Source organism: Polypterus senegalus, chromosome 12, assembly GCF_016835505.1.
Source record: "Polypterus senegalus isolate Bchr_013 chromosome 12, ASM1683550v1, whole genome shotgun sequence".
NCBI lineage: Eukaryota > Metazoa > Chordata > Cladistia > Polypteriformes > Polypteridae > Polypterus > Polypterus senegalus.
The window spans coordinates 124,595,491-124,617,884 of NC_053165.1; the positions used below are offsets into that span (position 1 = coordinate 124,595,491).

General features: G+C 37.4%; 1 protein-coding gene across 3 annotated transcripts in view; it reads right to left on the bottom strand.

Moving 5' to 3' along the window:
• Window positions 1-20,462, bottom strand: part of map1aa (microtubule-associated protein 1Aa) — a 296,824-nt gene extending 276,362 nt beyond the window's left edge. For 2 of the 3 annotated variants that reach the window (XM_039773374.1, XM_039773371.1), the window contains exon 1: window positions 20,180-20,462. In XM_039773374.1, coding sequence (XP_039629308.1) covers window positions 20,180-20,405 — 226 coding nt within the window. In that variant the 5' untranslated portion in view covers window positions 20,406-20,462. The remainder of the gene's footprint in view (window positions 1-20,179) is intronic. The other variant, XM_039773373.1, reaches the window with a different exon arrangement.
• Window positions 20,463-22,394: the final 1,932 nt, after the last annotated feature.

A 22,394-nucleotide genomic window follows, 5' to 3' on the forward strand; every position in this document is an offset into this window, starting at 1 on the left:
CCAACAATACGGAATTGCATTTAAAAGAAAATACCAAGAGTCCTACTTAAATTACGGGTTTATCGCAACAGATGATTGATATGCTTCAAATCCACTCTGTTTAATATGTGGCAACTGGATATCCAATGAGGCCATGAAGCCTTCAAATCTGCTTCGCCACACAGAGACCTAGCACCCTGTATTAAAGACAATCCTTTGGAGTTTTTTGAAGGAAAAAAGTCAATCAATCAATCAATCAACATTTATTTATATAGCACATATTCATACAAAAAAATGTAGCTCAAAGTGCTTTACAAAATGAATAGAAAAATAGAAGACACAATAAAAGATAAACATAAGTCAACATTAATTAACATAGAATAAGAGTAAGGTCCGCTCCAAAGGCTGGAGAAAAAAATAAATATTAAAAAAAAAAAGTGAACACAAATGACAGATGCAGTTATTAAAGGCCACCACATCATAAAATCTGTCTGCACTGAGAGCATCATACTTAGTGGCTAACCATATTTGTTAAGGCTAAGAAGCCTTTTACTATTGGTGAACAGTTGATGCTGTCTTTAAGAGAGACTGTAATTAAAAGGGTAGTATAGGTTCCTCTCTTGGATAGCACCATCACAAAATGAATTGATGAAACAGCAGAGTACACTAAGGCACTATTTTAAAGAGGATTAATGAGTCACCATGGTATACAATCTAGTTTGACAAGTCTACTTCTTTTGACAACAAGACAATAATGCTTGTCTGTGTGCTATATTTACCCACTATATGGACAAAACTATTGGGAAGCCTGACCATTACATCAACAAGAACTTTAATGACATTGCATTGAAATACATAAACTTAAAATGTAATTGGTCCCCCCTTTGCAGCTATAACAGCTTCAACCTTTCTTGGAAGGCTTTCCACAAGATTTTGGATTGTTTCGCATTATGGCGAGTAGTATTCATTATGCACTTTATTATGCTTTACTATGCAAGCACAATAGCCAGCCCATTACATGAAATATACTGTCTTATATGAAACTGGTCCGTGGTGCAAAAAAAGGCTGGAGACCACTGCCTTAGTGTTAATGTAAGCTAACAGAAATTTGAAACAGGGACAAAATGTCTATTGATAGAAATAAGAGTGTTGTGGGTTTAATGCATTTTATAAATGAAGATGCATTCTTCTTTTCAATTAACCCTGCTTGGGATACCATTCTAAAGAATATTATATGTAATATATCATAAGGGAAGAAGTTGTTAACAAAATGTGTGTTGGTAATCTGAATACTAACACATGTAGCTATTTAACAAATGAATAAAATTAATTAGCCCAGAGGACATAGCTAGGAAACTTCTATAAGTCACACCTGCTAAATCAAATTGGTCTGCATTTCATAGCCCCACTGCTTATTTGGTCTTTAATATAATCCTATCAGGAGAACCTGAAAGTTCATCAAATAAGAACACTTAACAGCTGTAACACATCTGAAGCCATTTCTGGTGTCTGTCCACCTCAACCCGCCTCTTCCTGACAGAAGGAGTTAAGAGTGGAAGATCCACCAGCTTAAGGCAGATCAATGGGAAACTTGCAACTGGAAAGATGTTTTCATGATTATTGCATGCAAGTAGTCAACTTAAAGTGCTGAGAACAAATGCCTGCACCGGTGTGGTTCCCTATTTACCTGACGAGTTAAGAAGGTGGTATCGTGGCAGCAGAGCCGGAGCTAAGGTAAAAGCGAAGCAGCTTACAAGAAAGTGGCGTTATAAGCCTTCGGTGCCTTCTGTGATACTGGGAAATGTGAACTCACTACCAAATAAATCGACAAACTGGCCATGATGGTGAAAAATGTCAGGGCCTACAGAGAATGCAGTTTGTTGTGTTTTTGTGAAACATGGCTAACAACTACCATCCCAGATGCTAACATGGAGCTACCTGGTTTTAGCACAGTTAGAGTGGACTGAGACGCAAATACCTATGGGAAGCGGAAAGGAGGAGGACTCGCTCTCTATGTAAATATAAGGTGGTGCAACTCTGGACATGTAAACGTTAAAATCTCCACTTGCTGCAGGGATATCGAACTGTTGGCCGTAAGTCTGCGTCCCTATTACTTGCCCAGAGAGTTTGGACACATCATTGTTATTATTGTATCCATCCCTCCTCTGGTGGACGTGGAGATAGAGGGTGACATCATCCATTCCAATGTTGCTAAGTTACAAACACAGCACACTGAGGTCCTTGTGCTAATTGCTGGAGACTTTAACCATGTGATGCTGGACAAAACATTACCTGCCCTCTCCCAGTATGTGGATTGTAACACCCGGAGAAATAGGACTATTGGCCTACTGTATGCAAACGTCAAAGACACATACAGCGCCACCCCACTGCCTGCGCTTGGGAAAGCAGATCATAACCTGGTTCTGCTTCAGCCTCACTACAAACCAAGAGTGAGGGAGCTACCTACAACCACACGCTCATTCAGGAAGTGGTCCCCTGAGGCAGAGCAGGCTATGAGAGACTGCTTTGGAACTACGGACTGGGATATCCTGCGGGGATCATATAATGAAAACATTGAGGAGGTTGTTGACTGCATATAGTGAGAACATTGAGGAGGTTGTTGACTGCACTACTGACTACATCAACTTCTGTATGGACATTGTAGTTCCAGTAAGAACAGTACGCTGCTATGCTAAAAACAAGCCATGGATTACAAGTGACATCAAGGGCCTTTTGAACCTGAACAAAAGGGCTTTTAAAGGCGATGATCAGCATGAGCTCAAGCATGTGCAGAAGGAACTCCAAGTCCAGCTCAGGGCGGCGAAGGAGCAGTACAGAAGAAACCTGGAGCAGATATTGCAGAATAACAGCATGAAGGAAGTGTGGGATGGGATGAAGAACATCACTGGCTGCAGCTCAAAGTGGAGTGCCACCATTGAGAGAGATGTGGAGAGAGCAAACCAAACGAACTTCTTTAACAGGTTTGACCACCCTAACCCACTCTCACCTTTGAGTACTGCATCCTCCATCCATCCTTCTGCTGATACCAGCATAGGAGAGACATTCCCATCCACAATTAAAGCAGCCCAGGTGAGCAGAGAGTTGAGGAGACTTCATGCCGGCAAAGCAGTTGGTCCAGATGGAGTATCGCCATGACTGCTGAAGGCCTGTGAGCTGGAGCTGGGGAGTCCTTTTACAGTGCATCTTCAAACTGAGCCTGGAACAGGGGAGAGTCTCGAGGCTTTGGAAAACATCTTGCATCACCCCAGTCCCAAAGGTATCACTTCCTTGTGAGCTGAATGACTTCCGGCCTGTCGCTCTGACGTCACATGTGATGAAGATATGGAGTGGCTGCTGCTTCACCACCTGAGGCCACAGGTCTGCCACGCCCTCGAACCTCTGCAGTTTATATACCAGGAGAAGGTGGGAGTGGAGGATGCCATCATCTATATGCTACACTGATCCCTCTCCCACTTGGACAGAACAGAGGCAGTAGTGCTGTAAGAATTGTGTTTCTTGACTTCTCTAGTGCCTTCAACACCATCCAACCTCTGCTCCGTAGGGACAAACTGACAGTGATGGGAGTAGAAACATACCTGGTGGCATGGATCGTGGACTATCTTTTAGACAGACCTCAGTATATGCGTCTTGGGAACTGCAGGTGCGACATTGTAATCAGCAACACAGGAGTGCCACAGGGGACTGTACTTTCTCTGGTCCTGTTCAGCCTATATACATCGGACTTCCAATACAACTCGGAGACCTGCCACGTGCAAATGTTTGCTGACGACACTGCTATCGTGGGCTGCGTCAGGAGTGGGCAGATGGAGGAGTATAGGAAGCTAATCAAGGACTTTGTTAAATGGTGCGACTCAAACCACTTACACCTGAACACCAGCAAGACCAAGGAACTAGTGGTGGATTTAAGGAGACCCAGGCCCCTCATGGACCAACGTGATCATCAGAGGAGACTGTGTGCAGAGGGTACAGACCTATAAATACCTGGGAGTGCAGCTGGATGATAAATTGGACTGGACTGCCTATACTGATGCTCTGTGCAAGAGAGGACAGAGCTGACTATACTTCTTTAGAAGACTGGCATCCTTCAACATCTGCAATAAGTTGCTTCAGATGTTCTATCCGACGGTTGTGGCGAGCGCTCGCTGCTACGCAGTGGTGTGCAGGGGAGACAGCATAAAGAAGAAGGACGCCTCACACCTTGACAAACTGGTGAGAAAGGCAGGCTCTATTGTAGGCATGGAGCTGGACAGTTTGACATCCACGGCAGAGCGATGGGAGCTGAGCAGGCACCTGTCAATCATGGAGATTCTAATGCATCCAGTGAACAGTATCATTTCCAGACAGAGGAGCAGCTTCAGCAACAGACTGCTGTCACTGTCCTGCTATACTGACAGACACAGGAGATCTTTCCTCCCCCACACTATGTGACTCTTCAATTTCACTCTTAAACGTTAACATTATACAAAGTTATTGTCTGTTTTACCTTTTGCCTGCATTTTTATCACTCTTTAATTTAATGTTGTTTTTTTATCAGTATGCTGCTGCTGGAGTATGTGAATTTCCCCTTGGGATTAATAAAGTATCCTATCTATCTATCTATCTATCTATCTATCTATCTATCTATCTATCTATCTATCTATCTATCTATCTGTCTGTCTGTCTGTCTGTCTGTCTGTCTGTCTGTCTGTCTGTCTCTTTTATACCACTATCTATCTCTTTTATACCTATCTAGCTACATTACCTACCTACCACTTTTATAGCACTTCAATTATACAGGGTCACCAGGGTGGTGCTCCAGCTCTTTATTGTGGTCTGCCTGTTATCTTACCTTATGTTAATATACAGAATGGTCCATGCAGTATTTAATAGTGCTGCTTTTATAGACATAGGGCTCTGTAGTTGACTTTTCAAACCTTGGTTTGGGAGGGTTGCTTGGTTATTTTTCATCTGCGCAACAATGGTTTAGTAAAGACATAAGATTTGATACAGCATAATTTGTCTCTCATAATTTCAGAGAGTAAGCCCATATTTTTCTGTTTTAAAGATTTTTACCATTCATTTTAAATCTAAGACTAATAGTAGTAGTCATTTAGTTTACTCTGTGTCTCTGAGACCTTGACATTAATGTGTATTGCACTAATGGTATTTTGTGTAGGCCGGAACCCAAAAAACCTCTATCCAAGAAGTCCCCATCCTCCATTTATTAAATTAATAAAGCTTAAACAAATATTCTTGAAAAACAAAAGTAAATATGAATCATGTATGCTTCAATGACATAAAATATTTTCAGACCTTAAACATTTTTCAAGGACAAGAATTTTTAAAACAAATCTTAGCAGCTAATTGTCACATAAATATTCTCACAGACAAGCTTTAGGCAGATTGGCAGAACACCCTTAAAACTGTGTGGCAATCCACCTTAAAAAAGACAAAGTGTGTGTGTGTGTGTGTGTGTGTGTGTATGTATGTGTGCATATCTGTGTGTCCATCTAATTGCTATGTCTCTGTTATATGAAATTTGGTATGGGATTTGTAAAACCAGTACTAATGTTTGTGATGAGCCATCTTTTGAAATGAAAAGCGCAATATATTTTATTATTACATGCATTACAATATACATTACAATATATGGTGCATTGCAAGTAATAATGCTGAATACGTCCAACAGAGAGTAACTTCCAGATGGACAGAAGTCAGCTTATTAGATAATAACCCATCGTAGACTGGTAGCAAAGGTAGTTTCAAATAAGATTGCACTACAATGTCATGCATTGCATGGTATGGGTACCACATGACTAACAACATACAAGGATATAGTGACTAAGCTCTTGAAATTACAACAGTCATGACATCACTTTAAGAACAGTAAAAATAGAAACAAATCAATGCATTACTTTGGAGATTCATTTCTTTAATATAAACCCATTGTTATATATCTATGTGTTGTTTGATTGTACATGTTAATATACAGTCAGTTCCATATGTATTTGGACAGTGATACAATTTTCATAATTTTGGCTCTGTATGCCACCACAATGGATTTGAAATAAAACAACCATTGTGTGATTGAAGTGTAGACTTTCAGCTTTAACTTAAAGGGTTTACCAAAAATATTGTATGAAGCATTTAGGAATGAAAGCCATTGTTTTTGCGTAGCCCCCCACCCCCATTTCCAGGAGCTCAAAAGTATATGGGTATTTGACTGACAAACTGTTCCATAGGCAGGTGGGAGCAATTCCCTTATTATTTCATTAACTGTTAAGCAGGTAAAAGGCCTGGAATTAATTTAGTGTGTGAAATTTGCCTTTGGAGGCTGCCAGTGTGAACACTAAATATGTGGTCCAAATAGCTGTCCATGTAAGTTAAAAGAGTCCATCATTAGCCTGAGAAAACAAAAAAAAAACCCTTTAAAGACATCATGAGGAGTGGTCAAATCAGCCATTTGGTACATAGAAAGAAGGAACGCACCAGTGAACTTAGCAACACCCGAATGTCCAGAAAACTACAGAAGAAAACTGTTCTGGTAGATTGCAGAATTCTGTCCTTAATGAAGAAGAACCCCTTCACAACATTTAGCCAAACTAAGAACACTCTCTGGGAGGTAGACTTATCATTGCCAAAGTCTACAATCAAAAAAGATTTCATAATGAAAGACAGGGGGTTTACCACAAGGTGCAAAACACCTTGACTTTGCCAGAAAACAATTTTCTTTGGACAAAGGAAACTAAGATAAGAGTTTGGAGAAGAAAAGTAATAGCTCATGATACAATGAATACCACATCATCTGTGAAACATGGTGGATACAGTTTTATGGCATGATCATGCATGGCTGCAAATGAAAGTCAGTCACTAGTGTTTATTGATGATTATGATTGATGGCAGAAGTAGCAGGATGAATTCTGAAGTGTATAGGGCCATACTATCTGCTCAGATTCAGCCAAATTCTGCAAAAACTGATAGGACAACGCTTCATGGTATAGATGGACAGTGAGCCAATACATACTGTGAAAGCAAACTAAATGCTTTTCAATGCAAAATAGTGGATTATTCTTCAAAGGCCAAGTCAGTCAACTGACCTCAACCCAATAAGACATACATTCGACTTGCTGAAGATAAAACTGATGGCAGAAAATCCAACAAAAAAGCAGCAACTGAAGACAGCTGCAGTAAAGCCCTGGCAAAGTATTAATAGGGTGGAAACCCAATACTTGAAGATGGCCATGGACTTCAGGTAATCATTGACTATAAAGGATTTTCAACCAAATATTAACAATGATCATTATATTTATGATTATGTTAGTTTGTTATGATTATAATTTATTATTATTATTATTATTATTATTATTATTATGCTATTCAAGATTTTGAGCCCCTGAAAATAGGTATCACATGTATAAAAATGTCTGTCTTTTTGTTAAACCTTTTGAATTACACCTGAAAGTCTATAATTCAATCACATCTTGATTGCTTTGTTTCAAATCTACAGAAAAAATCAGACACCAAAAAGAAGCTCAAACGTACATCTTATGTAAATAACAATCACAGTAAATAACACTAAGCACAGCATTATGTACACTAGAAGAAGATGGTTGAATGCAGACAGTTTTGTCACATATGACAGTTGAGCAGTCTTATTACGAGCCAGCAGAAATTGTTCCACTATCTTACAATTCTGGTGTTAACAGTTCTATAGCATCGGCCTGATGGAAAGAGGAAAAAAAATATCCATGCAGGGTGACTGGGGTCCTTTATGATTCATATGGCCTTTTCTAGACAGGGCTTGTTCTACAGAGATGGTATCTATGTCCCAGTGATGATCTGTTCTATTTCCACTACCCTCTGCAATGAATTGTGGTCCTTAGCTGAACTGCTTTCATACCAGCACACCATGCCACCTGTCAGGATGAACTATACAGGGCATTTATAAAAGCTGACAACAGCTGCTGGAGACATTTGAACCGTCAACAAACATTTGAGAAAGTACAGTCACTGATGTACATTCTTGATGACCACTGTAGTGTGTTCTGTAAACTTAATATCAATGGTGATGGTAACCCCCAGACATTTATAACTGTTAACTCTTTCTACAGCCTTGTTCCAAGCATAAATGGGGTTTATGTTGTACCTGCGTCTTCCTGAAATCAATGCTCATCTTTTTAGTCTTTCTGACATTGAGAGGTTATTGTCCTAACACCAGAACCGAAAGGAGCCTAATCCCCTCTCGGTAGGCTGAATCATCATTGTCTGTGATCAAGCCTATAATGGCGGAATCATCAGCAAACTTTATGGTGGTATTGGAGCTACTATATATCTGACCATACAGTCTTTGGTGAATAAAGAGTAAGACTTGTTGAGTTTGTTGAGCTCCAACAAACCACAGTCACAGCTTAATTTTTCAGAAAGTAAATGTTTCTCTAAGAGTGGATTACTTGAGAAATCTCTTCAAGATCAAAACAGTAAAACTTTCTATGAAACCAGAAAGAACTCCTAAAACCACTTCTATAAACATTGGGCAGAAAATTGAAACCACTAACATAAGAACACAAGTGCTTACATGGGTTTGCCAAAAGTCTTGTGCATAATCTTAAAGACTTCTGTTATTTATGAAAAAAAACTAATATTGCAACCTACCAAACCTTATAATATTGGTCATATATGTTGGTGTTAGTGTTATGATTTTGGATGGTTTGCTTCATCAAGACATAGATGAAATGCAGTCATTCACAAAACAATAAATTCTACTCTGTATTAGAGGATTCCACCAGAAAACATTTGGTCTTCGAAAGTACAACTGAGTAAGACATCCATCCATCCATCCATTATCCAACCTGCTGTATCCTAACTACAGGTTCACGAGGGTCTGCTGGAGCTAATCCCAGCAACAGACCAAAAACTCAAGGAAGTCTATATCACAAAATTTGAAGAAAATCAAAAATAGACTTTCAGAATGAAATTTAAGCCCCATTAATATGCAGTGGCAGGTTCTGACACAAGCAGTTCATACTAGAAAACACACTCATGTTATCAAATTGAAGGTGTTTTGCAAGGAGGAGTGGGTCGAATTTAATCCATGACACTCATCAAAACCTTAACAAATCATTGCTTGTACACTGAGCAGGTGTACAAAGGATGACAACAGTATTAGAACACCTCAATTTTTCCAGTTTTTCTTCAAATTGAATCAGATGAAATGCAATAAATGACATAAAATGGTGAAAATGTAAGCAGTAAACTGCCAGAGGTTTAAATTTAAAGTTTAGGTTAGCAAAAACTGAAAAAATGAAATCTCAGAATATAATAAATGGTATTTCTTCAGGGAACAACTATAGGTTACAATCTACATATGTTCTGCAGCAATTTAAGTAAATTAAGCCTTGTAAGTTGAAGCAAACAATTTGCACAGATGTCCCAACTTCTGTTGATTACTTAAATACAAAATCTGAAATATATGAAAATGGAAAAAAATAAAATTCTCACTTACAGGATCTGTGCAGAAATTTTTCAAAACCTGGCAGGATCTAATCAATAACATTTTAGAATAAGCTCTTAAAGCACTGAGGAAGCAGATTCTCTCCCCATTTCTTTTTCTTCTCCAATTATCTATATCCGCCTAATAAACTCATCAATTTATTCATTTTTACTATTTTTAAGTTTTAGCCTGCTGGCCATTCTCTCTTTCTCAGGGACGGGGGATGATTTGTTTCCAATCCTATTTTTTTGTAAAAATTGATCTATCTGTATTAAATAATTATTATAAAATCAAACAGATTAAATTCAAACAAACAAAAAAAACCCTCTGTCTGTCTTAAAGCACAGTTGGGACAATTACTACATCCTCTGAAGTAATACCTGGACAATACTACACTGTAGAAAGCTGTAAATACTGGTGACAATAGCAAGAAAAGGGTAATTAGCATATTAAATGAGATACAGCATGATTAACCTTAGAAGTGTAGGCCTTTCGTTTCGTGAAATTACAAAAAAAGGTGTCAGTGAGTATGGTGTCTTACACAACCCAAAGGCAATTGGAAAGTGGAAGCATTCTGATAGGAACAGATATGGTAGATCTGGCAAAGTCACCACCCAATCAGAAGACATGTTTCTGAGGGTCACCAGCTTGCATGATACGTGCCTTACAGCACCACAGCTGGTCAAAAAAGCAAGTCTCAATTTCTACTGTGAAGAGGAGACTTTGTGCTGCAGGTTTGACAGGGTGAGTGGCAGTAACAAAGCCATTCCTAAAAGGATAAAATAAAGTCTTGAAATACTGGCTGTGGACTACTGCAGTCTGGAAAAAAGTCTTATAGATGGATCAATACAAATTCACAATTCAGGGTGTTTACACACCACTGAGTTAGTGAAACAATGGTTCCTCAGTGTGTGACACCAACTGTCAAACCCAGAGAAGGAAGTGTGATGGTCTAGGGGTCTATTGCTGGAGTCAGACTGACCTGCATTATGGATCAAAAGGGTTACCACAGTCTGGCTGTTATTCATCAAAGTAGCCATCTTTTGCTGATATAAGCAATTTGAATAAAACTTAATGATTCCTTGACTTTCTTTATTTGGCATTGTTTATTTGTTCTATGCTTTGATTTCATGAAACATTAAAACATTAAAACATTAAACGGCATGCTTTTCCATAAAATCTGAAACAAATAAGTTTTTTTTAACTTTTGACTGACTAAGGAGCTATTCAATATAAATTAGCAATTATTTTTATATTGAATACTGCATAATATTTTAATAAAAAACAAATATCCCATGTCATTTGTTTTCAGAGTCCCTTTTGAAGCAATAGTAAGTTTCAGCTGAAAATCTGTTAACATTGTCTGTGAAAAATAAATAATGGTGCACAAAAGGAGGTCAATACTTTTTTATGGCATACTTTCTACATCTTATCATATAATATATTCAACATATTGTCAAACAATGTTTGTTCCTAAAACTGGTGTATTTATGAGTCACTGTAACAGCATTAATGCAGCTGACTAATCACAGAGCTCAGATTACAATGGTTTGGATAGCTATAATCCTCTGGGTCTGATCCACATGAGAGTAACAAGATCCTGTGGAGTGAAAAGTGCAGTTATTTAATTAAAATGTGGAACAGTATGACTAGTTAGAGTTATACAATGATGATATGTAAAATTGCAGCATTGCACCGTTCAAAACCCCCTTTCCTTCTACTTTTCTGGTTTCAGAAATATTTTGGAATCAGTATTTAGAAGAAGCTTCTTTTGCCTTGATCTCTGTTAAGTGTGGGGTTGTTTCTGATTAGAAATATTAAAACATTGTGTATCCACTGGGTGTTACACTAGTGTTTATCATTTTGGCCAGCAGAGATATATTTAAATTTGAATTAAAAAAAATAGTGAAAGAAAAGTCAAATATGTGATTATAAGACTGCATACACTACAAAGAGCTGTTGCTAGCTATGTGCATTAAGGCACTTTTTAGGTTTCAGCACAAAGTCATATCACAAGTTACTATAATTGTCAACTGAGGCAGAAAACTGCTGTCCACAATGATTCTATTCAAAACCAGAAACAATAAAGTGCTCCCATAATTTCATAATCATTTCAGTGATATAAGACTACTACTGGTAGTGGAATACAGGCTAGTATTTAATACTATTGCCCCATCAAATCTCATCACCAAGCTTCTAGACATGTTACTTGCTGCCACCTTATGCAACTGTACTCTGCACTTCCTAACTTGCAGATCCCCGCATTTGCAAATGGGACCCTTATGTTCTCCACATTGATTGATCCTGAACATAGGTACAGCAAAGGGTGAATTCCATGATGTACTACTTATTCACCTGTGACTACATTTTACATTACATTTAATAATGATACCACCATAATAGGCCATAGATATTTGTCATCTGATACTGTAGTGCCATGCCAAAAATATCTCCCCTAATAACAGAAAAACAACAAAGATGGCTATAGACTGATGAAGCAGGAGGCAGACCACACTTGCATCTAACTTCAATGGGATGCAAAAGTCATCAGCTTTAAATTTTTTGAGTTACTATCACTGAACATAAGAACTGGCACAACGCCTATTGTAACATAGGCACACCAATGCCTGTTTCCTCAAATGTCCAAGGAAAACCCAAATATGTCTATTTATGTTCTCCAGCTTTTGTAGGTACACAGTGGGGTCTGCTCTCATTGGTGTGCTGAGGATGCAAAAATCACTCCTGAGAATGGAGAAGTCGACATAGAATATTACTGGTGCATGGCACCATTGTGTTGACATATACAATGTACATTTCCTTTGAAAGGCAGACAGTATTATCAGTAAACTCTTACAACCTCCACAGTCACTTTTTGCCTTTCTCCATTTTGGTAAATTAAGAAGGACATTAGCGCTAATGCCACCAGGCAATCTAATTTGTGTTTTCTACTGATCAAAATGAGGTTTTGTATTTTACAACATGCTTGTTTATCATGGTGCCTGAGAGTGGGGACATGTTGGATGTTTGTTGGTTGTGCAAGTAAGAATTTCACTGTACTCTGCATATATGGCAATACTATCACCACTATAATCAGGGATTGGTGTTATCCATGGGTTATGTGGCTATTCTTCAGTCAGACATACTAATAACTGAATGAGTGTTTCTTGTGTTTATTGTCAGATAGTATCTTTAAAAGATTATGTTGTATTCACCATCTGTAGTTGGTACTTTTGTACTGCCTCTACTCTGTGAAGGACATATAAATATAAACTTCATTGTACTATGTCCACATGATAATAGATATGTAGCTGAACTTGAACATTCCACGATACACCATTCTAAACAAAGAAACGGCAAACATTACTATTTACTTGATGTCACTGGCCTTCTGACATTCGTAACTATTAACCATTTTAATTTTCCCTGTTTTTATACAGTACATGTTTTCTGAACATTTAAGCCTTCAGACCCAAGCAACTCAATATTATTCAACTATTAAATCAGTAAGTCATCAACACTCGGCACTTCCTAACTCATCACTGTCCAACAGCTTAATGCTACACACAGTAAGCTCAACTAAGCACAATGAACTACTACCAGATGTCACTTCTGATGGGACAAAAGCAGAATAAGTATATATTCTACCTCCTAACAGAAAGGCACATTTGTTCAACAGATACATTTCAAAAGGTTTGTCCAGTTAAATAAAAAATATGCTAAAACAATAAGTTGTTTTATTCAGTGATTAGTCATGTTGGAAATGGCAAACACAACAGATTTTATTTTTTCCAGACTATTGTGAATTAAATTAAAATGAAGATGAATTTCGGATGATGATTCTAATTTTCATTTACGTCTTGTTTTCTTACATCAAATATGAATGTGCCTTAAAACATGATCTAACATTTATAGTTCTGCGTATCTTAAGTAAGCTCGCTCCATCTTATATATCGGAATGCCTGACACGTTATATTCCAAATCGTACCCTTAGATCTTCAAATGAAAGTTCAAAAAAACTAAACTTAAAAGAAGTGGTGAGGCGGCCTTCTGCTGTTATGCACCTAAAATCTGGAAGAGGTTGCCAATAGGAATTCGCCAGGCAAATACAGTAGAGCACTTTAAAACACTGCTGAAAACACATTACTTTAACACGGCCTTTTTATAACTTCACTTTAACTTAATACTGATACTCTGTATGTTCAATTCATCATAATAACTATTCACAGTGGCTCCAAAATCTGTACTGACCCCAACTCTCTCTTCTGTTTCTTTTTCCGGTTTCTTTGTGGTGGCGGCCTGCGCCACCACCACCTACTCAAAGCATCATGATGCACCAACATTGATGGACTGAAAGCGAGAAGTCTACGTGACCATCATCATCAGGTCCTTCCATGAAAACCCTAAATACAAAGAGGACTGTTTGATTTATGTTAGGTAGGTTTCCCAGAGGGGACTGGGCGGTCTCGTGGTCTGGAACCCCTACAGATTTTATTTTTTTTCTCCAGCATTTGGAGTTTTTCTTTTGTTTTTTCTGTCCACCCTGGCCATCGGATCTTACTTATTCTATGTTAATTAATGTTGACTTATGTTTATTTTTTATTGTGTCTTCTATTTTTCTATTAATTTTGTAAAGCACTTTGAGCTACATTTTTTTGTATGAAAATGTGCTATATAAATAAATGTTGATTGATTGATTGATTGATTAAGTAAGCAGTCTTCGTTGTGTGTTTCACTGCAGGTTTCAGCTGCTTTTTAGGCTGTAGTGACCAGCCAGCAGATTGCAGTTTACTTGAATACAGTAAGCTTATTGGTCTGTTGCAATGGAGTTTTCTTCTGTTTCCTCAGATACATACATGGTTTGGCAGCAAATCCCTCTATTTTATTTTGTACTGCCTCCCCCTTCTGCCGCAGTCTTGCTGAAGTCAGCATCTACCATTGTGCCTGAGTCACTGCCAGCATAGCATTTATTGAGCTTGTATTCATGAAGCTAGTAGAGGAATAGGAGAGAAAATAATGGAACAGGAGCACCCCATTACATTTAACTAGAACCTGCATAGCTAGGTCAAATATGCATTAGCCCTGATGTAAATGAATATTCTTTTTTGGGTGCTGTGATTAATTGTAAATGTTTAACAATGACCCTGTAGTTAGGATATAGCATGTTGGATAATGAATGGATGGATGTTTAACAATGATTGAGACTTTAATATACCAGAAGACTGCTTAACCTTACTGTAGAGGGATTTGTCCTATTTATTTTATTTTAATTATTTAACAAGGTAGGTAGATGAAAACAAGTAGGAGACTGAGTTCAAATCCCCATGAAGTAATGCCTGCTTATGCCTTGTACATTTTAACCATGTCCACATAAAATGTATCTTCCAGATGCTATGGTTGTCTTCTAGTATACCTCAAACATGTATTCTAGTTGTACTGGTGACTCCAAATTAGCCTTTTCTGAGTGGATGTGGTAGAGGGCTGTGTGAGTTCCAGGATGGAATGGTGCTCTCTTTAGGGCTAGTTCCTCCCTTTTGTTCAATGATTTCATGAAGATGTCCTAGTCTCCATAATGTAATCCATAATTTAATTATTGGGTTCAGAAGAAAACTAATGAAAAGATAGGAGGATGGGACTTTTGAGAGTATGAATGGATCAGGTTCATTGCTGAAACCTTTATTTGTACATTTTTAAAGTCAGTTCATAATGCAGGGTGTTTGTACACCACTGAGTTGGTGAAACAATGGTGCCTCACCAACTTTGCAACCGGGAGAAGGAAGTGTGATGGTCTAGGGGTCTATTGCTGGAGTCAGACTGATTGGCATTATGAATCAAAAGGGTTACCACAGTTTGGCTGTTATATCAGTAAAAGGTGGCTACTTTGATGAATCAGCAATTTGAATAAAACTTTGTGCACTTAATGATTCCTTGACTTTCTTTATTTGTCATTGTTTATTTGTTCTATGCTTTGATTTCATGAAATATTAAAACATTAAATGGCATGCTTTTCTATAAAATTTGAAAAAAAAAGTTTTTTTTAAACTTTTGACTGACTAATATCTTTGTTGTAAGCATAATTGCTAGTAACCTGCCCTATGATGGTGCTATCATTATCAAATTTAATGATGGAGGTGGAGCAGTGAGTGATCACAGTCACAGGTGAAAAAGCAATACAGTATATGGCTCATTGTTATTGTCATACTGGTATGGCAGCTGTTCAGCTCAGGACTGCACAGCATTGCTGAGAATAGTCATCACATAATTATGCTAGCACACAGCTCCCTGTTGTTCTGAACATATATGATGCATATTGCGTTAGTGGATAGCATTATGAAACATATCAAACAATCTCTAAGGCCACTTTTCCCCCTTCTTTATTTTGGCACAGGACTCGAGCACTTAACATGACCAGCTACACTAATTTGTGTGCAAAATGAATTAAAATGAAGTTCTGTATTATAACATGTTCTTGTTTATCATGGAGCTGGAGAATGACAAAGTGTTGAATGTTGATAAGAAATGCAAGAATTTCACTCTACTCTTTACATGTGACAATAATACTACTACTACTATTATTATTACTAATAGGATGCTCACTCAAACATGATCTATACATATACACTCTACACTGTGATATACTGTATTTTGCAGGTTCATCAAAAGAAATTAACAAACAAAAATACAAAAGTGAAACACCTTTAATCTAATATAACACTTTCCAACTCTCAAAACATGCTTCCCTGCTGCCATTTATGTATACTGGAGAAAAGGTTATGGAAACACCACATTTTCTTTTGCTATCTTGTTTTATTTAAGGTTACTGATTTATTAGAAAATTATATTCAATCAAAGGAGATAAGATAAGATGCAGAACTGCTTGAAAGAAACCATTGAAATACTACATATAAAATAGAAAATGACAACAAATACTGCTTGTCTCTAAGACTTGAATCCATCTGAGAGAAGGTTCAAGTTCTCCCATGAAGACACTATGAAATCAGTTACGGCTGTGCTAAGAATCTCTAAGAATATGCATCTCTACTATTTTTATTCTAAAGGGCACAGATAGACTCAAATATAGCATACAAGGAATCAACAATCTATTTTCACAAATGTTCTCAGCTTTATATGCTCCACATTTTGCTTACTGTTTTTGAAACTAATTAAAAAGAAGTGCTGATCTAACCTGGGTAACATATTTACATTTATACTAGTCAATTTTGATGACTACATGACTCTGTAAGTTATTTATATGTACAAAAAAATAACCTTTTATAATAATGAAGCAACTATGTAATTTTCTTAAGATACTGTTTAGCACTTTGTTTCACCTTATCAAAGTAGTAGTAAGAAAAAAAATATTAGAGATGAAAAACAAAAATGTAACCCTCTGCAGTATATATTGCAGCTTTTGAAGCCAAAACTAATTCAATGCAAATTCTAAATACAAAGTGGTTATTACTAATAATGCAAATTATGATTATGTTGTATGCAACAACAAGAGTATGAAGAGCAAACAACAACATTATTTTTAAGCTCTTCAAAAAGTACTTTATTAGCAAAAATAATTATGCAATTTATCTTAACAGATAGCAGTAGGTAAAAATGTTAAAGAAATGTTCTTAATCACAAATGATTTAATGCAGATTTATAAGTATATTGCTAAATCTTTCTTTCAGTTTTCAATATAACATTTTAGTGTTGAATTCCTAGCACAGAAAAGTGTGTATCATGATACTTTTGAAATTTATATGTTGGGCTGACAAGCATTAATTCAAACACCCTGTACCTAAAGAGACTTAAGTTGATGCTTGTTCAATGTGCCTATCATCTTGGCATTAACAATAACGAATGCCAGCACCCTATCCAATAAAAGATGTTGAAAGATCTGTTTCAGGACTATACCTACCTGTGAATAATAAAAGGAATGATATTATATTATTTTTGGAAGCAAAAATAAAATGTAATAAATAAATGTGCATTAGATAATTGGGATCTTGATGTTGCAATGATCTAAATTCCCAGTTGTCAATGTTATTACAACAAATGTAGCTGTATGTAGTTTTATATTTTCATTATTATTCATTTTAAGTACATTTCATCTAGGCATTTGTTGTGCAGTTGACAGACGAAACACTTACCCCGGCTGGGATACCTTCGTAATGGAAGGACCAAGTGATAGAACATGCACAGGGCATTATCTCTCCTGAATCACTAGGTGACAGTCCTCCGGTTGCTACAGTGCCACGGATTCCCACAGTGTACAAAGGGAATTAGAGTTTGCTAGCTCAGACAGGTTGGGTTCTGGGGGTGCTGCCAGGGGGCGTTGCAGGGACTGCTGAGCCCACTTCATCTGGGTCCCACCTTACCCTGAAGTGCTTCTGGACCATGCTTATGGGACATCAGAAGTGCTCCTAGGTGTGACATAAAAGGAGCCCGCTGCCTCAACTCTTAGAGCCAGAGTCAGGAGGAAGGAGGATGGAGCTTGTTGGGAGAAACGGAGGAGGCAGTGAGAGAGGGGAAGAGAAGAAGAGGTAAAGGGTTGCTTGTATTTTCTTCAATTGTGTTGTGGAAGCACTTGGGGAAGAGTTTCACACAAACAAAAATCCTCATTTTATTGAGACTTGTGTTCAGATCCTTCCTGTGTCGGGTTGGGGGAGCTCCAGTGCCCCCTACAGGCCTCAGTTGTTATTGCTATGATCCCTATAGTACATGACTCAGCAACAGAAAATGTCATTGTCTTTATTTTTCCAATGTAAACAACGTGAATATACTGCTAAAAAACTCAAAGCAATTTCAAGGAGACCTTAATGTTTACATTATGCCTATGGACTTACTGTCAGTACACATTAGGGCACATGTTCTCAAATGTAAATGTGTTTGTGTGAAATGCTTCAAACTCTTTATAAGTTGTAAGGAAAGGGGACTCACTGAGGAGTTGTAGTATATAGCTTTTATTTTTGTTAGAATAAGATAGCTGCCAACCTTCGTTTCAAGGGTTTTAAATGATTTCTTCTTAGTTATAATTTAGCAGTGATAACTTCACCTGAATCTGTGCTGTCGTGAAAGCAGGGATATAAATAACATCCACTTTGGTTTTATTGCCCGTTTAATCAGAAAAAATTAGACACCAAATGAATTGCAGCTTTAGTAAGTGTGCGTTTAATCCTGCAAAAGGACGGAAATACAATGCAGAATCTCCATGTTGTGATCTCTTGGCAGCATTTTCAGAGACTGCAAGGTGAGTTGTACTTGGAAATCTACTGCAGCTTGAAAACTATACGCCGAGTGCACGGCATTGGTATTACACGATATTTGTAGCAGGGACATATTTTCGGTCGTAATGTTAATGTCACCATCCGTAGGTCACAATTTTCAGTATAGCTGCCATTGTTACAGCAAGCAAGAATTAATATAGGTAAATGGTTATCTATGCTGAAGCAAACATGTTAGAACTACTCAGGTTTGTATTCAGCTTTGTGACAGCAAAATCAAATATTGCGCTTTTCTTAACTTAATCTATGGTGTAACCGTTGGCTTTGCAGCGTTCATTTTAATCACTGATAGGCAATTTTAATTTTTACCTTGTTTTCTGCACGCGATGTAAGGTAAAATTAAATCGCTGAAATAATACTCAAAAGATTATGTAATTTATTGCCAAAAACATATTCTGATATTTAGAATAAAACAGAAGGATAAAACCCGCATTAGGGTTATAGCTTTAAATAATGCTATCACTGGCCAAAAAAAAAACATTACATTATTCACCACGTCCGAAAAACTCAGCCTGCAAAAAAATGACGCTCTGCGTATTTTTCTGTTTTTGTACAGCTTTATGTAATCGTACTCCGCTGAACATAGACATCCTTATTGAATGTAACGTGAGATCTTTGTTAAACGATTAAATTAAGCCTCTAAATGTGTACACCAAAGTGATTAACATCTAATTCGGACACGGTGCTTCGTGTGCTGATTACGGAACAGTTCAGATGAAGAAGTGCACTGCGGATAAATTTGTGATTGTGGGTTAGAGTTACAAACAAGCTTGCTCAATTACATTTGTGTCTAGCATTTGTAAACTAAATGAAAAATACTGTAATAATCTTTTTAAACATATTTTGGTTACATACCGTACATATACTCGATCTAATATAACCACATATGCCGCAGCTTCTTAACAAGCACATAAAAGTGCAGGACAAACACGCATAAGCAAACTTAAGTACAGTATAATACGTGTAAACGTTACTGCAGTGAATCCTTAAAACAGCGTAAATTCAATGTAGCTTTGACCTTTTTGGCTTTATGCATATATGAAAATGTTACATTAAAACCTGACTTGAAGAAAATCTGAAAGAATGATTTATCAAGGATTTAGACATGTTACTGTTCCACATTCGCCAACCTCATCAACTGCCAGAAGTTACATCTCAAGTATGGAGACAACTAGTCATTAATTGAAAGAACTTTGTTGTTATAGGTAACCCGAGTGTAAAATAGTTTACCAAAATCTACAGAAAAAATACTGTGTAATGTATTAGAGCTTACTTTAACACGCGTTTTATCCAACAATATGTTTTCATTCCTACTTCGCCGTCGTTTTAGCAAGTGCGCCAAAAGTACGTGTTGCGCATTTATGCAACTTTTTCCGTCAGCACATTTACTGCAGACAGATGCGCTGTTCGGTTCTGCCCGCGATCAGATCAGACTCACCCAGCTCTATTTGCTTCCTGGTGGCTTCTAGTTGTTCATCAGAGTCGAGATCTCCGATGACGATCAAAATGTAATAACTTCCTTTGTGGATCTCTGCTCTAGCCAGTCGCCGCTCTCCGTGGTGCTGAACTACTTGCTGCTGCAGAGACTCTGGCTCCTCGGTTTCAGAAAAGATCTCCATGGCAACAGCACAGCGAGCCGACGCCGGCCCGACCTCCGTCTCCATGACAACTGCTTCCACGAGCTTACCCGTGGAAGAGAAGGCAAGAAGGAGGACTGGATCAAGTTAATAGAATCTCGACGTGTTCTTAAAGGATCCATGACATAATTCTCATTGGTGGTAGACGGATCTGGCCACCTGATATCTCACTAATCCAATAGCAATGTGCAGTACGGGATAGTGCTGCTAAGACCTAACGTGTTAATGGCTGTATACGTCACTAGCAATGGTGCTGTGTAATACATTGTGGCGCAGGGCTGAAAGATCATAACAGAAAGGCATGGCTTAGGTGGATCAGATTTATCTGCATTGTGTGGGTGTGCCCTCTTGCCCCCCTCCCCCACCCCCTATCACTACCCAAAACACCAGTCACGCTTTCTTAATGCAACTCTTTTTTCAGGCTTGTGGTGCTCGTTCCTCGGGGAACAAATGCAGTAAAGCCAAAGTAGTTAACCAACTGTGATTTAATTAGTTTCGATATAGAATGAATTTTAACATATTTTACATATAGTGACCTTCTTATTGACAAAGTCAGAGCTCATTACTCATATACAAATGGGCACAACGCCAAGCTCAATCATATGGCATTGATAAGAGATTGAGAAAGGGAAAAGACATAAAAGTGACATGTAACTGGGGTAGTATTTGGAACTTTTTTTACTGCTTACGTAAATCCATATCTCTCCTTCATTTACAATTTTAAAATATAATAGAATATAAAAAGGTGAAGAGAAAGTCACTCGTTCCACACAGCCTTTCCCGGTAATTCATGTCTAAATTAATTTCTGGTTTCAATGTCATAGCACTGCGAGTATGTAAATAGGAAACAAACTGTATAAATCTATGAGTATTTAATAATTTAAGAAAGAAAATGTTCTAAAATACTAAAATAATGGCAGAAATACCAGCAGTAAAGATTATCAGAATATTTCACTAAAGAGTGAAAGAACAGGTAATTTCTTCTTTTTTAATTTTATTGATTTTATTTGAAGAAAACAACATTCCATACAATCAAGTCAAGCTTAACAAGCCATAATTCAACCACTGCCTGAGAGAAAGAAAAGAGAGCCTACAACAAAATCAAATATGTAAAAATAACAAAGAAAGGAGAATGTTCTTTTCCCCAATACAAATGATTATTCTAAGATTTGATTACTTAGATCTTGCCATATTTAAAAAAAAAAGTTTTGAACAGGTCCTCTAAGTGAGAATTAGATTTTTTCCAATTTCAAATAGTATAGAACATCAGTTTCCCACTAACTTATAACAGGTGGGCTGGGATTCTTCCAGGTGAGAAAGATCAGTCTGTGTTGTAGTAGTGTGGTAAAGGCAATTACAATCAGTCTGTCCTTCTCCACTTTAAGTCCATCCGGGATTACACCAAATACAGCTGTGTTTGTGATTGTGACACCACAGCTGTCTAATAGACATTCAAGGATTTTTGTCCAGAATTATGTTAATTTGATACATGCCCATAACATGTGGCCTAGTTATGATGGAGTTAGACTGCAACATTCACAGGTTGAATCTTGTCATGGATACATTTTGGACAATATTAAATGAGATAAATGTGCTTGATAAAATATTTTAAGTTGGATGATTGAATACTTTGTGCATATGGAGCTGGAGTGTATTCTATGCATGGCTGTCTTCCACTCCTTTTCAGAGATGTTAAGTAAAAGATCCATTCCATTCTTTCAAAGGAAGAGACTTTAAAATGTTTTTGTATATTGTTGAGATACTGCCTGAGTCTTCAAGACTGATCAGTATTGCCTCTGGAATAGAAATGGGTGGGGGGTGAGAAAAACTAAACAGGTTTTCTTTTATCAAAATTTCTAATTTGGAAGTAGTGGAAAAAATAGCGTTGAAGTTAAATTTTAAGTGTAATTGTTCATAAAATATGAAGACATTACCTACAGTATATACAAATCTGTAAGAGTTTTAATCCCAGATGTTCTACAAATATTAAATATTGTGTAAGGTGGAGAGGGCAGG